The sequence below is a fragment of the Aulonocara stuartgranti genome, assembly GCF_965226115.1.
Source record: "Aulonocara stuartgranti genome assembly, chromosome: 20".
NCBI lineage: Eukaryota > Metazoa > Chordata > Actinopteri > Cichliformes > Cichlidae > Aulonocara > Aulonocara stuartgranti.
This window is the reverse complement of record NC_138956.1, coordinates 33,109,914-33,124,807: the sequence shown is the minus strand read 5'-3', so window position 1 is coordinate 33,124,807 and position 14,894 is coordinate 33,109,914. Positions and strand designations below refer to the sequence as shown.

Here is a 14,894-nt window from a genome sequence, read left to right as displayed (position 1 = left end):
CCCCGGCGCAGGACATGCCCGTGATGTCACAATAAGTATATATACAGCTACAGGGAAGAATTTCTACCTCCATTGTTACATTGTAACAAACGGGGCCGGGGCGAAGCGGGGAGAAAGGCGTCTTCTCGCTAGAAAACCTGCAAGATTTTGACACCAAACGATAAAGAGCAGAGCGCACCGTTATTGCGAGAAGACGGCGAAGTAAGCCCAGACGACTGAACCCGCCCCGGCGAGAAGAAAAGGATAAACGAACACAGATGTCAGCGGATTTCTCCATTACACCCATTTAAAGGCTTACATCAGGAAGACAAGACACTGAGGGTCTTACATTATTCATGCTGCACCGAAAAATGTTGGAGAATAAAGCGCAGCTAACCCTATGACGCCCCTTCTTCCTATCGTCTGTCCTTTAAATAGATAGGAATGCATCATTTAAATAAAACCCGCCGGTCTTGCACAGCTCCCGTTTTCTTCGTCATCTTTCAGTGTGCAGAACAATGAGCATGAAGCCTAAGTAGCCTGAAATAGCCAAATATAAGTGTTGCAAATTGACAATCACGCAAGCTTTCATCCAGATTACTTCGGCTCCACGGTTGCAGTCTGGATACTCGTTCAGGGATCTCGGTTTTGGCATAAAAGAGCGTCTCATAGGGCGTTGAAAGATTGATGTGCAGCTCCTATTGGAAACAGAAACGACCTACGAGTTGGTTGGAATAAGGGTCCCTGTTTCTGCCCCAGGTAAGTGGGTTTAGTGTTTCATTAACCGGGCGGTTTGCCATTGTGTCTCTGTGTGGCTCTTTTTCTCTCTCTGTGTGCGTGAAATGGAAAGAGAGAGAGACGGATAGAGAGCCTTGCCTTGTCAGACTGGCAATATCTAACCTCCCCCAACACAGTCAGTCTGTATGTCCACATTTAAACAAATAGCTCCTCTAAACTGCGTGTCCCTGACGGGTAATATACCGTGAAGTCACACCTGTCGGTAAACATCCTGTAACATGTCAAAGGCAAACTTAAGTCCTGAAAGAAAAGCCTTAAATTCCTAAACTGAAATAAACATTTAATGTCAGATGTGTTACTCTGGTTTTTAAAAAAGGGCACACATTTGGTGTCATAACCACAGCTGCATCTTTACAGGTTAGGCCCTGTCCCTTACAGCCTGTCAAGGTGGGTAATTTTGTTGAAATTAGGTCAAGGTATTAGTCTTTAATGGTCATAATTATTATTAGGACATAGATTAGATAATTTTGGACTTTCCCCCCCTCAGAAGTAGTTCCAGGAAAGATCACTTAGACTGCATTTGAGCAGCTTTTTGGTATCAGCACATCCCTTTTCTCTTTTTAGCTGAAGGACAAATTTAATTGTGTAGTTATTACATAAATTATGCTATAAATGTACGTGTCAGTTTGAACATTCTCCTGCAAGCACTTAAAAAAAACTGAATGAAAAACTACAGAATGGGAGTTGCTCCATTTGGTATGACATTACAATATGTTGCAGGCAGTAGCATGCTGCATAGTAAAATATGAATTACCTTGAGAAGTAGCTGGTTCACACTATAGGATGTATGGTAGTAATATGGTAGGTTTAAGGTAGATGGATATAGTGTCTCTATGGGACATAATCATCGGTGTTAATATTGATGTATAATTATTTGGAATGTATCTGTGTGAATGCAGATGCCTGTGTAATGCACAGGACATAACACAGTGTAACATCAGACATGTATTTAGCTGCTTTCATTCACCTTGTTTGACCTCTCCTACAGATGCAAGTGATCAGCTCCCTCCTTCAAATTCACCCATATCCATCCCTCCCCCCACACTCAGTTTATAGCAGATTTTCTTTAGGGGTAAAAACAGATTGTGAAGCCACAGACATTATTTGCTTCAAGGCTGCTTGCATAAACTGTGCTTGCCTAGTTGCCATGGTTACATTTTCAGACTTGATAATTTCAAAGTCGGATTTCATGTGAGATGGGAGCCACACAGACGAAATGATGGAGCTGGAATACAGATGAAAGGAGGCAGGAGCGAGCAGATGTCACCTTTTTGTTCTGTTTGTGTTGTCAAGGGCTGACCTTACACAGGAACAGTTTGATAAAAAAATTAGCTCATTCTCTAAGTGACAACACGAGCATTTTGTTTCTGTGGTAGTAAATCACAATGTGTCATGTGTTCACATCTTTTGAAACACATTTACTGGTGCCGGGTATGTTTTTTTGTGCTCCTCTGTGCCCCCAGATACTTAAGTTTCCATGGAGGCAGGTTCGTCCCTCAGCCTCAAACGAAGATATGAAGAGGTGGACAACAGCTCTCCATTCTCTACACCTAAGGACTCTGACGATGACATCTCCAGCAGTGACAGTGCTGACAGCTGTGACAGCCTCAACCCTCCCTCTAGCACTGCATTTACCCGTAAGAATCTCATTAAAGGAAGTCGAAAGAAACTGAACAGTTAATCAACGCAAGTATTTAGTATTTGGTGTGTAAGACTGTATTGAAAATCTTTCTCCCTTTTTCCCCGCTTTAGCCACCTCTATCCTCAGGCAGCACAAGCCGTCACCAGGGGGGAAACGTGTACGTTTTGATTTGGTGACGGTGTATTACTTCCCCCGGCGGCAGGGCTTCACCAGCGTGCCCAGCCAAGGGGGCAGCTCCCTGGGTATGGCCCGTCACCACTCCTCCATCAGACACTACACACTGGGGGAGTTTGCACGCGAACAGGAAACCAGTCACCGGCACACTTTGCAACAGCACCTGCGCCAGGAGAAGCTGAATGCCCGCAAGATGAAGGTAGATTAGATGTATCAGTCGTGCCCCAAGAGGGTCAAAATTCAAGGCACAGTAGTATCTTCCAGCTGTGGGCACTTTGCATGTCTCCACTTGCAGTAGTGACTCAGTACATGTACTTCCGCTCTGTCCTTCAAGACTTTACAAAACTTTCTGCTTTGTGACCCCGTACAAAAACAGTCGAGCTGGGGCCCCTTTCCACAGTTCCCATGCCTGTGAGTTGCTAGGTGTCCTGCTGAAGACTAATTACCCCCATTAAACTCCTGAAACAATTTTACTTCAATAACTGTTTGAGGCCACTGATGTTTCAAACAAATTCACACAGATTAAAGAGCGATACAAAAGATGCATATGTGTTTATTTAGTGAAACTTAGTTTTTTCTTCTTTCCTCCCCCACAAATCAAGTCATAATCCCCTCAGATTTATCTTGTGACCCATTGGAGGGCTCCGGCCTCCAGGCTGGGAACCAGTGAACCAAACTACCAAAATAGAAAGTATTTAAAAGGAGTTCAGTTTGGACCAGCTGTAAAATGACGCTTACATACAAGCTAATGTGTATGTAACACTTAACCAATGTAATACAGCAAGTAGTTACTAATTTTCTCATGATAGCTTATTTTCATTAAATCATATCTGGGTTTGTGTCCTTTAATTTATGCAGGAGTTTTAGTTTTTTGAGGCCTTTTCTTAAATAAAGATCGCAGTACTTCCTTCACCATTCTCCGTTTGAAAACCCTTTGTTCAAAATGCTAAATCAGCTGCAAATATAATTGTTTTTGAAGTATCACTCTTCAGGATACTTATCTACCACTTGAGCTTAAAATAGGCAATCAGTTCCTTTTTCACCTCAGCTCACAGTTCCACGCTGTCGTCCACAGCTGACAAGGAACGGCACGGTGGAGTGCGCTCAGGCGGAGCTGCTGACTCTGGACGATGTGTCGGATGAGGACGTGGACGGCGTGGAAGTGGACGACTGTTTCTTCCTTCAGCCGCTGCCCACCAAACGGCGTCGAGCCCTCCTGCGAGCCTCCGGCATCACCCGCATCGATGCGCGTGAGAAAGCTGAGCTCCGAGCTATCCGCCTCTCTCGGGAGGAATGCGGCTGCGACTGCCGTTTGTACTGTGACCCTCGCCATTGTGGCTGCAGCCAGGCTGGTATTAAGTGCCAGGTAAGAGCTGTTGAAAGCGAGTTGGGTGCATTTGCAGAAAGAGGAGAGCTTCTTTGCAGTTTGCTGAGACTAAAAACTTCAAAAACACATTTGCAGTATTTGAATTGTCTTTTATTTGAATTGAACTCTTGAATTAAACTGTGAGTGACATTTTGCTGCTTGTACGCTAAGAGGGAAGTTTCACTGCAAATCAAGCCAAAGTTGCTCTGAGTGATCCTGAAACATTTCTATCCTGAGAGAAGTGGTCTCCTCCATGATTACAATGGCCCCCTTTGAGTTCAATTACACGCTGTTGCCATTACAGCCTACAGATCTCAACCCAGCTGAAGACCTGTGGGACATTTTGGTCAGATGTGTTGCAGAGCATCACCACCATCATCATCATTATGACCCCAAATGAGGGAATATCTTTTTGAAGAATGGTGTTCATCCCCTCAGGAGAGTTCAGTAGCACTGATGCATGTAGATGCCCAACAATTGACTAAAACAGTTTATGCTGGTTTTCAGTGTTTCTCCCCTAAGATAAAATAAATAACAATAAATACAAAATATTTGGTTGTTCCGTAACAGTGTCTCCCCTCATTTACGGCCACGCTAGTTCCTGTCATCCTGTTTCTCTGCCGGCAGACTTCAGCCTATGTCTGTCAGAGAAAAAACATGTAGCGCAGTAGCAGAAGAGAAGATTGTGACAACTTGTTAGCCTGCAGCGCACACTTCCCCACAAAAAAGCCAAAGACAGGGCGTCAGATGACTTCAACCTCCTTTCCTTTCAATTTGTTTTTCACTCACTTGTAGGTGTTTTGACATTTCACAGGGGGAGGGAAGCGCATTAGTAAATAAATAATAGAAACGAATGATGACTGACTCCTGTTTTGTTGCTTCTGTTTAAGTGTGCTGGTTTCGTGGAAGGCTGCGTGCCGGCTCGCTGTCACATTGTCATGGCGTTCTGGGGCTCTCGAGTATAACAGAGCCATTGTTAATATTATTAATAACACTGGTGCTTTCCCTACGATAGCTTAAAATGTCTGGTATGAAAAAAGCCTATTCATCTGATTTTATGTGGGGTTTTTTTCTCTCTCTTTTCTCGGCTAAGGCGAGTGCTGAGGCGAAGAGATGTGATCAGAGCTGGGGTTTTTTTCTTAAATCTTCTCTTCTTTTTAGCACGATCATGAAAAAAACAACCAAAAAACAAAATACAAAGCCAGTTTCTAGCACTTTTCATGAAATCTGGTGGTTAGATGGAACACGGGGAAAGGAAGGTCCCGTTTAATTGGGGAGCAGATATATGTCAGCTAAATAAACCAGTTCAGTGATTCTAATAAGAATATCTTTATTCTTTGGTCATTTTTAAGCAGCAAGTTAAACAGTGTGAATGCATAGGCAAGCTGTGTTGAGCAACTTTGTTAAAGTTTTGAGAATTTACTCACTTGATGTGTTTTATAGAGGCAGATGCTTTATTCTGCTTGCTCTGTTATCTCTTTCCTCACTATTACAATGCTGTTATCTGATCCAGAACCGGCTGCACGCTTTTATTGATCAGTGCAGTGAAATCAGAATTCATAAAACATCGGAATGAAGCAGTAAATCAGACATTGTGTTATCATTTATTTATACACCTGGTGTATAAATAATAACCTGAATCTTTTGTCTCATTTGCTTATATTTTTACCTGTTAGGAGGAAGTACATCTCTGTCTCAGCCTGACTTGTTGCACAGTAACCAGATTATCTCTTGATTGCCATGATTTCCTAGATTTTCCTAGATCTCCTGAACAACCGTAAACACTTTCATAACTTATGTAAATTTAATCAGTATTTAAGCATTTTACTTTCAAGATGAAATGAGAGTAAACTACCTCTGCCTTATTCTTCAGGTGGATCGAATGTCTTTCCCGTGTGGCTGCTCTAGGGATGGCTGCGGCAACGTAGCAGGTCGTATTGAATTCAACCCTCTACGTGTCAGAACTCACTACCTGCACACCATCATGAAGCTGGACGTGGAGAAGAGGAGGATGCTCATACAAGGAATGGGAGACCAGTATGCTGAATCAGACCCGCTGTCTTCCCCCTCCTCCACGTGTCCCACTTCACCGGACCTTTCTTCAGTCGCTGGCCTGGACTCTGAGCTGGAGGAGAGCGAAGTGCAGTCGGTCGTGGAGGTTCAGGATCTTCTGGCGGAGCAGGATATACTGGAGAGGGAGAACGAGACAGCCGTGCTGCACCTGCAGAGCGCAGAGGAGCAGGAGAGGAGGGAGAGGGAGGAGGCTGAAGGGGAAGCAGTGCAGCCAGAGCTGAGTGCTGATGGGCTCACAGAGCAGCCTCTTTGCCTCCTACCCAGTGCCTTGGGAGGGGAGCTGCCTGAGCAGGCAGAAGTTCCAGGTGTTGAGCAGGTCCTCCTGCAGGGGCCTTTCCCTACAGGGGCTACGGTCTTGTGCATCACTGACAACCAGGAGGAGAGCCCCTCTGACCTCCTCAAAGACTCCTCTTCCCTGCTCTACTATCAACTCAGTCCCATAGAGCCTGGAGCCTTTGAGACGCTGCCCAGAACAGAGGAAGCTGAACAGGAGGAGCCTTTGGTGAGGGAACAAGATGCAAGAGAAGATGAGTTTGCGGAAAGGAAACAAGAAGGAGGAGAGGAGCTGAAGGAAGATAAGCATGAAGACAAGCCTTTGACCGATGTTATTCTGTGCTCAGAGGAATGCGTGGCAGCAGTGGAGGAGAGGCCTGCGAGTCCTCAGCAGAAGATCCCGGAAGAACAGTGCCAAGAGCAGTCGTGCATGAAGAAAGAAGTAGATCCACTGCCTCCTGAAGTTTAGTACTAGCGTCTCTGCAGATAATTTGCACAATAGCTTCATCTAAGATGAGTAAATTACACATTTTACATGTATTACTGCTATTATCATAAATAACTACAGGTCTCCTATAGTGAGTGTCAATAAAATATGTGAAGAATGAGCTTGAGTGTTACACAAAGGAGGAGAGATGCTGAAAGCACATACAGATCACTCCCCAGAAGTAATATGGATGCAGTTCAAAGACAACATTGTAGGTAATTCTGTTGGGGGTGATGAATGCGGCCTTAATGGAAAAAAACACGGAAACACTTGTGCGTAGGAGTCGATTAGGAGTACAGCGAGTAGTGTTTTGTTCATTTCCAGCGCAGCAAACAGAAAATACAGTGTGTGAATGCTGACATAAGCCTTTTGTTTTGTGATGTATAAAGGTGTCAACACTAAACACAAATTGTTTTTTCAGCGCGCAGGAAGCTGGTGTATTTTGATACTTTACCGGCTCACTTTCCATTACAGCAATCTCACACTGTAATCAAGCCAAATGAAGGCCTCCGATCCAACCTTCCCCTGAAAATAGACCTAATAATCCTGGAAATACTTGTTTTTGTGTACTGTATATGCATTTGCAATGTGCAGGACAGAGATGAAGTTTCTTTGATCTGTATGCACATTGCGAAATGAGGGCAGCAAACGTCGTGGCTCTGTCGCATTGAGAGGAGGAGGAAAAATAATTTTAAAAAAGAGCAGAAATTAGCACTGGCTGTAGTTGTTACTCACTTCGGACTGCTCGTACAAATGCAGTCGATTTGTCAAACAAAAAAAAAAAAGTTTACTTGTAGTTGCAATGCCTATGACATTATTTCTTCGAGTAATGTGTCATTTGTGGATACTATACTATTGGTTTTGAAGTTGAAGTCGTTGCAGTTCGTTTTCTTTGGGAATGAAAGGAAATGTAATTTCTTTTCATACTGCTACATTATAATGTCATGTTATGATGAGTTGCCAGAATAGCGCTTCCTAGTCTTTTTTTAATTGATGTTCTATAAGAAAGCGAGGATTTTGAATCAAGTCAAATTTCCCAAGAAGAAAACAGCAGTAAGAGTCAAAGTCAAACTGAGGCCTGTGCTGTTGGAAGTAGTTATTATATGAAACAATGTGATGCTAGTAATTTATGGATCAGATTGACATCGACCTGAATCTGCGTGTTTTATGTTCCGTCTGTATGTGTGCGAGTGTGTGTACATCTACTTTACATTTGTACGTCTGAGTGAGGGAGGAGGGTATGTACTGTATTAGAGATTGGGAGGTGCTGGCATTTCATTCATGACAGGTGCTGATGTTACAGATTTACAGTTTACAGGATCTCCTCCCCATTACCACGAGAAACAATGTTTCTCCACTTGATTGATGTAAGAAGTACCAGAGAGCCTCTCGTAGGAACGCAATAGCTACTGCACTGCAAAAATCATTAATGTGGTGATTATGGAATGAGGTGTCTCATGATTATGTAAATGCAATCGTACCGCATTTCTGCTCTTTCAGTGTCTTTTTTTCTAATCTCGGTCTGATTAGTACTGATCTGCGTAAGCGTGCCGACTCTTCTTACACAAAATCAGTCCTTTGTTTTGTTGCCTATAATTACAGCTGTTGCTTTGTGTAACTGCTCGCCGAACACAGGATGTGCTGCCGTGTATCAGATGTCTGATGTGTTTCTTTGCCTTTTTTGTTTTGAAATTGTCTTAATCTAAATCTGCTTACAAGTTGCACCAAAGCAGTGGTTTCAAACCTAATTAAATGATGCTTTCATCCATCAGATTCTAACAAAGCAGTCTCCTCTAGTTATTGTGAGGCTGCAGATTTATTGTGGCTCTTTGTGTTTGCGTGACTTGCCTTGATATAGTACCATCTTTGAAGTGATGATGATTACAAGCTGCCTATTGTTGAGCTTTTGTCCTCGGCTTTCTACTAATAAACTTAGGTTTGGGACCACTGCACTGAATTAACTCCAGTACACTATGTGATTGTGTGTTTTCTCTGCGTGAATGGGGTGTGTGATTGTTGAGAAGACTCATAAGTTTAGACTTCATCTAACAGCTGTGAGAACTACTCTCATGCTAACTGTTGCCTAAAGTGGACACAAAAGATTTTATACAAAAGTAAAAACAATAAATTACTCATTGCAAAAAGGATCAATGTTTCTGTGTGTTTTTTAATAAAGAATAATAAGTCTCCTATCATTCCTGAGTATTTGTAATCGCAGTAATTCAGACAGATTATGTAGAATCGATTAGTATAAAAATATTACACAATGAAAGGTTTGATATCAGCACGCAATTATGTATCAATTTAGTTCACAAAAATACATTTTTACTTATTTTTTTTAAATACTTAATTTTTGTTGCATGCACATAAAACACAGACATGACTGTAAAAACAGAAATACACAACTAAGTATATCACATTTTTCTTAATAGTTTGCACTGAAACAATCTACAGTTCAATGAAACACAGTTCATTCATTGTTTTGCAATGCAAAATTGAGTGATTTCATTATTAGTGCCTATTTTAAATTTTTTGCCTTTACCATTGTTATATTTTAAAAAAAAATGACTGAAGAATGCGTGAAAATAGCAGGTAATATGTCGTAATATGTATTATTGAAAATGAAGTAGAAGTGGAAAACGAAAAGCCTTTCTTCTCATTTAGTTAAGTGTTACGACTTATGGGTGTCCACGGTGCAATATGATGTGTCACCGCTAGATGGCGGCATAAAATCAGTACAGTATCTGTGATACGGCTTCCATTCTCTGCAGTTACCGTTAAGAAATCTAAGGCGCCACATGTTAACTATGGCTCCGAATTGTAGTTTTAAACGACTTAACAGATATATAAACATATATGTATAATAAGTATGCCAGCTAGGTTAACGGGTTTCCTCTTTTACAATCATTATTATTGTTATTTTTTATTTTAAATGTCATTGATACGGGTTTAAGTATTCAAACTGACCATTTCAGCATTGCCCTGCCTATGCCTCTTGACGTTTTCTTACATTTACAGTTCAGTGGATGTTCCAGCCAATTGTGGAACAAAAAATATTTGCCCTTTCCTATCTTTAGTTGCAGGCAAATGTGAGCTAGATAAGCTATCGCCTCTGTTTTCCATTGGCTGCTAATATAATAAGCTCTTCTAACGGATACAAGTGTAAGCAAGTGTACAGCTCTGAGGTCTTTGCTCTGGGATCCAGGATGCCACTGCACTTACATTCACTATCTGGCAAACAGCTCTGCAAGCCAGTCACTGGTAACTCTGGTGCAGACAGAAATCATACAGTGACTGTGTGAGTCTTTCAAAGATTGCTATAATGTAATTATATATCAAACAGCTCCATTTTTAGACATGAACTTCATTTTCAAGTTGAGTTTACTCCTCAGCTTGTGAAAACAGCAGGTCTACAAGAGGTGTGTCCAGTCTATGAAAATAACCCTAACTTCCAAGACTAACATTATGTGACCATAGTGATAAAACTTTAAAACATAGCCTGTAATTAAATGTGCACGTCTGCAGCAAGATATTACTTATAATTACTTATGAAGTAATTATAAGTAGTGCTAAATTAAATCGTGATTCTAAATCAGCTATTGCTGTGAATGTGAGCGAGAATGCTTGTCTGTCTGTGTGTTGGCCCTGAAATAGACTGGCAGCATGTCCAGGGTTAAACTTCGGTTTTACCCTATGCCTGGTGCCCCTGTGACCCTGGAATGAATAATCAGTTCAGAAAATGGACAGATTTACAAAGTTACTGTTAATATTTGTATTTCTTTTTCATTATTTTGGCCACAACTGTGAGCAGGCAACTTGAATAGCTGGATGCATAAAAGAGAACCTGCTGAGCCTTTATTTAATGTGGGCTGGAACTGATATGAAGTGATTTGCTGAGGTCTGCTAGAATCAGTGGTATGCTCAATTTATCTGAAATAAATTCCCCTCTTTTTGTGCTTGTCACTGTGTGCTTGTGTTTTTATGTGTAGAATCCAGGATTGAGACTAAAACAACAAGCATATTACATCGGGAACAATTGTGGCAGTGGTCCATGGCTCTGAGAGCTATACATCATCTGTTTAGCCTTTCCGGCCTCTGGCTTTGCATTGTTGAACTTCTCCAGTGGCCGGAAGAACTGATAGCTTTCAGGATGATGATGGAGTCCATCATGAGCCTGTGGAAAGACGTAAAGAAAACAGTTAAAAAAACATTGTAATCAGAGAGAATCACTCCCACAGTCATCTCAGAGCGTGTTGACATATGTGCTAAATCGCCAGCTTTATCTAGGCTTTAATTTTACTGTTGTGACTGGACAGATCCATGAAGAGCAGCTGGGTGTTATGAGTGATGTATGTGACATGGAAAATTGCCACACCATTTCACTCCAGCCTCCCAGTCTGAAAGTGCTGCTCCAGCGCCTGGAAAGAATGCTCTCTGTCCCCCCCACCCCCCGTCTGTGACGCCAGCGCTATGGCATCATTAGTCCTTCACCGAAACCGGTCCGTTTTAAATGGAACTATTCATAAAACTGGCTCATGTTATTTTCACTAGTCTGCCCCGCTCGTCACATGCTGGCTGAACTAAAGAGGGAAATCCAGACCCTCTTGTGCAAAGTTCATTCTGTGCACTCGGGAGAGAAGATCGCAATAACCTTCTGAATGCAGGAAGAAGGAAACAATGGGGGCAGTGAAGGTAAAAACAATACTGTGGCTGCTCAAACTTTCCCTCTTTGCCCACTGGTGAAAATACAATATATCTTCCTGAAGTTCCATCCATTCGCGTCCGCTTATGTCATAGGGCGAGAGGCGGGGTACACCCTGGACAGGTCGCCAATCTGTCGCAGGGCCAACACACAGAGCCAGACAACCATTTGCACTCACATTCACTCGCACATTCACACCTATTGGCAATTTGGATTAACCAATTAACCTATCCCCACTAAGTGCATGTCTTTGGACAGTGGGAGGAAGCCGGAGCGCCCGGAGAGAACCCACGCAAACACGGGGAGAACATGCAAACTCCACACAGAAAGACCCTGGCCTGATGGTGCTAACCACCGTTCCACCGTGCTGCCCCATCTTCCTGAACTTGTCGCGCATTTTATGCTGATGTGTTAGAAACTCCAGTCTCTATACTTACCATTATACATATATTTATATATTTTGTTAAGCTCTTATTAAACGTAAGTTTGCCTAAAGGTAACAAAATCCCCCCAAAAGCAAGGAATCTGAAAACTCCTGGGACATATAGCAACAACTTCAATTTTTAAACACCTTATTTTTTTTTAAACTTAAAGGTACTGCTGAAAGGTACTGATAGCTGATATGTTACTTTTGCAGGAACCAGAGAGTAATCCTGTTTTTCTGATACGATGCCAACACAACAATAAATGAAAGATAATAAATGATACATTTGTATTGTCACCTTTTAAATTTAGCAAGGCAGTTGACATGCAGTTAGAAATAACAAAAATAAAAATGTATACATTACTTTATAATTCTGTTGTTCTTTTTGTAAAAAGATTGTGTTTTAATAATTTCTGATAATTGACTTTGTCGTACTGGAAAAAAAAACACAGCAGCCCAAAGCTCTGGGTATGGGATGGCACTGACAGAACTAGCAGATAAAAACAAAACAATGCAAGTCGACGAAAGCCAAACGACTCTCACCAGAACCAGAAAAACAGCTGTGGACACACAGCTGTGTGAAATATGGTTTGTCTTGCACTGACTGCTGGTCCCCAAGGACATGTTCGTCATAGCTATCCAACTTCCCTAACAACAGCCCTAAAACACCACAAATTGTGGAAGTAAGTTAAAAAAAATAGCAGCATGTAGTTTCAGTCTTGTGCATGTTTCCCTTTGTTTTTTCTTAAATGTTCCATGTTCTTCCTTCCTTTCAGTCTTATAATAAAAACCATCCCATTAGCTAAGCACCTGGCGGCATGCCCAGCTTCCCTCGAGGTGGGATAAATATCTATATGCTTACAAAGTCTCTTAACAAAAGCCAGTATGGATAACCTCATTTGAATGTTTTCTATTTTACCCAACGAGGAATAAGAGGTGACTTCATATCAGAGGCATCTGGAGGAAGAGGAATCTCTTGGCTTGACCTTTGCAGCTGTCAGGATGCGTTCAATTTGTGTAAACAAAAAAGGGGCCTTTAAATTGCCTGTTGTTAATTGGTCGGTAAAAGTGGTGCTCAATTTTGGTGGTTAGTGTCTTTGCTTGCTGAGACTTCTCTTCATGTTTATTTCAAGTCTCGAGAGGCAGCTGAATGGTCGCAGTGGTTGATGGTAATGAGAGAAACGCAAGTTTCAGGGAATGTCTGGTGAATGATGACATCGTCTTTGTGTGTGATAATATGTCGTTAAAATAAGGTTCTGACCCATCAAACCACATTTTAGCCACATCTACACCGCGGCTCTGGGGATGGGAGTGTCAGTCGGCCCATAACGCTGTTTCACGTTGAAATATATCAGCACTAATTTGATGGATTGCATGAAACGTCGCAAATATGAATGTGTCACAAAGCCAGGCGTCCTTTTTGTTATAAATAGTTTGTCATGTTGGAAAAATCTTTAAAAAAAAAAAGAAAATTACAGCTTTGCTCTGAGAGTTAAATGTAATGTAACACACAAGAGGCCCAAAATGATGCCGTGTTGTGCATGAAAAAAAAGTTACGCTTTTCTAAGCATGCATTTTCTATCAGTACTGTTGTGGCTCTGTTCATCTGTTGATTGCTGCTGATATGTGTCCAAACTTCTTTAATCTTAAAGTACTTACTTAATAATGACAACTGATTCTAGTTGCACTGTACAGCTGTACTAACTGGTAGATTAAGCCACATGTAGTAATCTAGGTACATACATGTCTTCTTTATGTCTTCCTGTTATTTCAGTGTTCTTCATAACTTCTTCTTCTCTTTCTCTCTGTTTTGTCTGATTTTATATTTGTTGTTTTACCCTTTTTTCTCTTTTAATACACGACTTTCCCTGTTTTTAGTATGTTATTTTTATGCACATGAAGCCCTTTGAACCTTTACATTTGCTACTGGCGTAACAAATAAAACTGACTGGACTTGACACAATCTGCTGGGGTGGTCCTAGTTTCACAGAGGTGGTGGGAACAGGAGATAACTGTGCTTTCAGAAATCTGGGAAAGGATACAGAGTCACTTCCTGTCCATGTGCCCTATTCCCTAATGGACAATTAAGTGAATCATGTAAAAGTCCCCACTTGTGGCAAATGTCTAACCCCCATTACAGCGGCCAAGTCACTTAGCTTAATTAAAACCATGCCCCAACTTCATATTTTTTGTGTTTCTCCCATTCTCATAAAAAACCTAGCAATGATAGTCATCCTCAGCAGGGGCCAGGCTGTGCTGACTTTTATAGCAGCTCAGTTTTCAGTAGTGGTATTGTACACTGATGCTTTAATCGAATGACCTCATTTCCTGTAACAAAGGGGTTCATTGGCCTACCTGTAAAAACAATGCGCTGCCTTGCTGCCTCTGCGGGTAAGACTTTCCATACTGTGTGTGCTGAGCTATGTATGTGCAGTGTGGAGTGTGTGTGTGTGTGTGTGTGTGTGTGTGTGTGTGTGTGTGTGTGTGTGTGTGTGTGTGTGTGTGTTTAGGGCAGTGATGACTTTCCATACTGTGTGTGCTGAGCTATGTATGTGCAGTGTGGAGTGTGTGTGTGTGTGTGTGTGTGTGTGTGTGTGTGTGTGTGTGTGTGTGTGTGTGTTTAGGGCAGTGATGTTGGTAGGACTGAGGGTGATTTCCAATGTGGAATAATCTGCAGGGTTGCAGGAAACATATTGCATTAAGGGGGTTGCAGGTGCAGTTGAGTTTGAAACTGATAAGAAATATTATGTTTTATATGATTGTTTTTTGTTTTTTTCTCCCCCCAACACACTTATTGGAGGGATTCTGTTAGGGGCTATATTCAACTAATGCAGTGCCTGTTTGAGTAACGTGCAACACATGCTACAATTTACAAGTGTTTCCTAAATGCATCACTGGAGGCATTCATTAAGTTCCTATATGACAAAAGGATAGATTTAGGGAATCACTCACTGAATGCATGTATTTAACAGTTTT

At 41.7% G+C, this 14,894-nt stretch overlaps 1 protein-coding gene across 1 annotated transcript; it reads left to right on the top strand.

Moving 5' to 3' along the window:
* Positions 1-7: 7 nt before the first annotated feature.
* csrnp2 (cysteine-serine-rich nuclear protein 2) lies at positions 8-8,939 on the top strand. The gene is made up of 5 exons (XM_082519087.1): positions 8-738; positions 2,241-2,414; positions 2,530-2,792; positions 3,669-3,959; positions 5,833-8,939. Exons 2-5 carry the CDS (start codon positions 2,255-2,257, stop codon positions 6,772-6,774), a joined length of 1,656 nt encoding a protein of 551 aa, XP_082375213.1. The 5' UTR covers positions 8-738; positions 2,241-2,254; the 3' UTR covers positions 6,775-8,939.
* Positions 8,940-14,894: the final 5,955 nt, after the last annotated feature.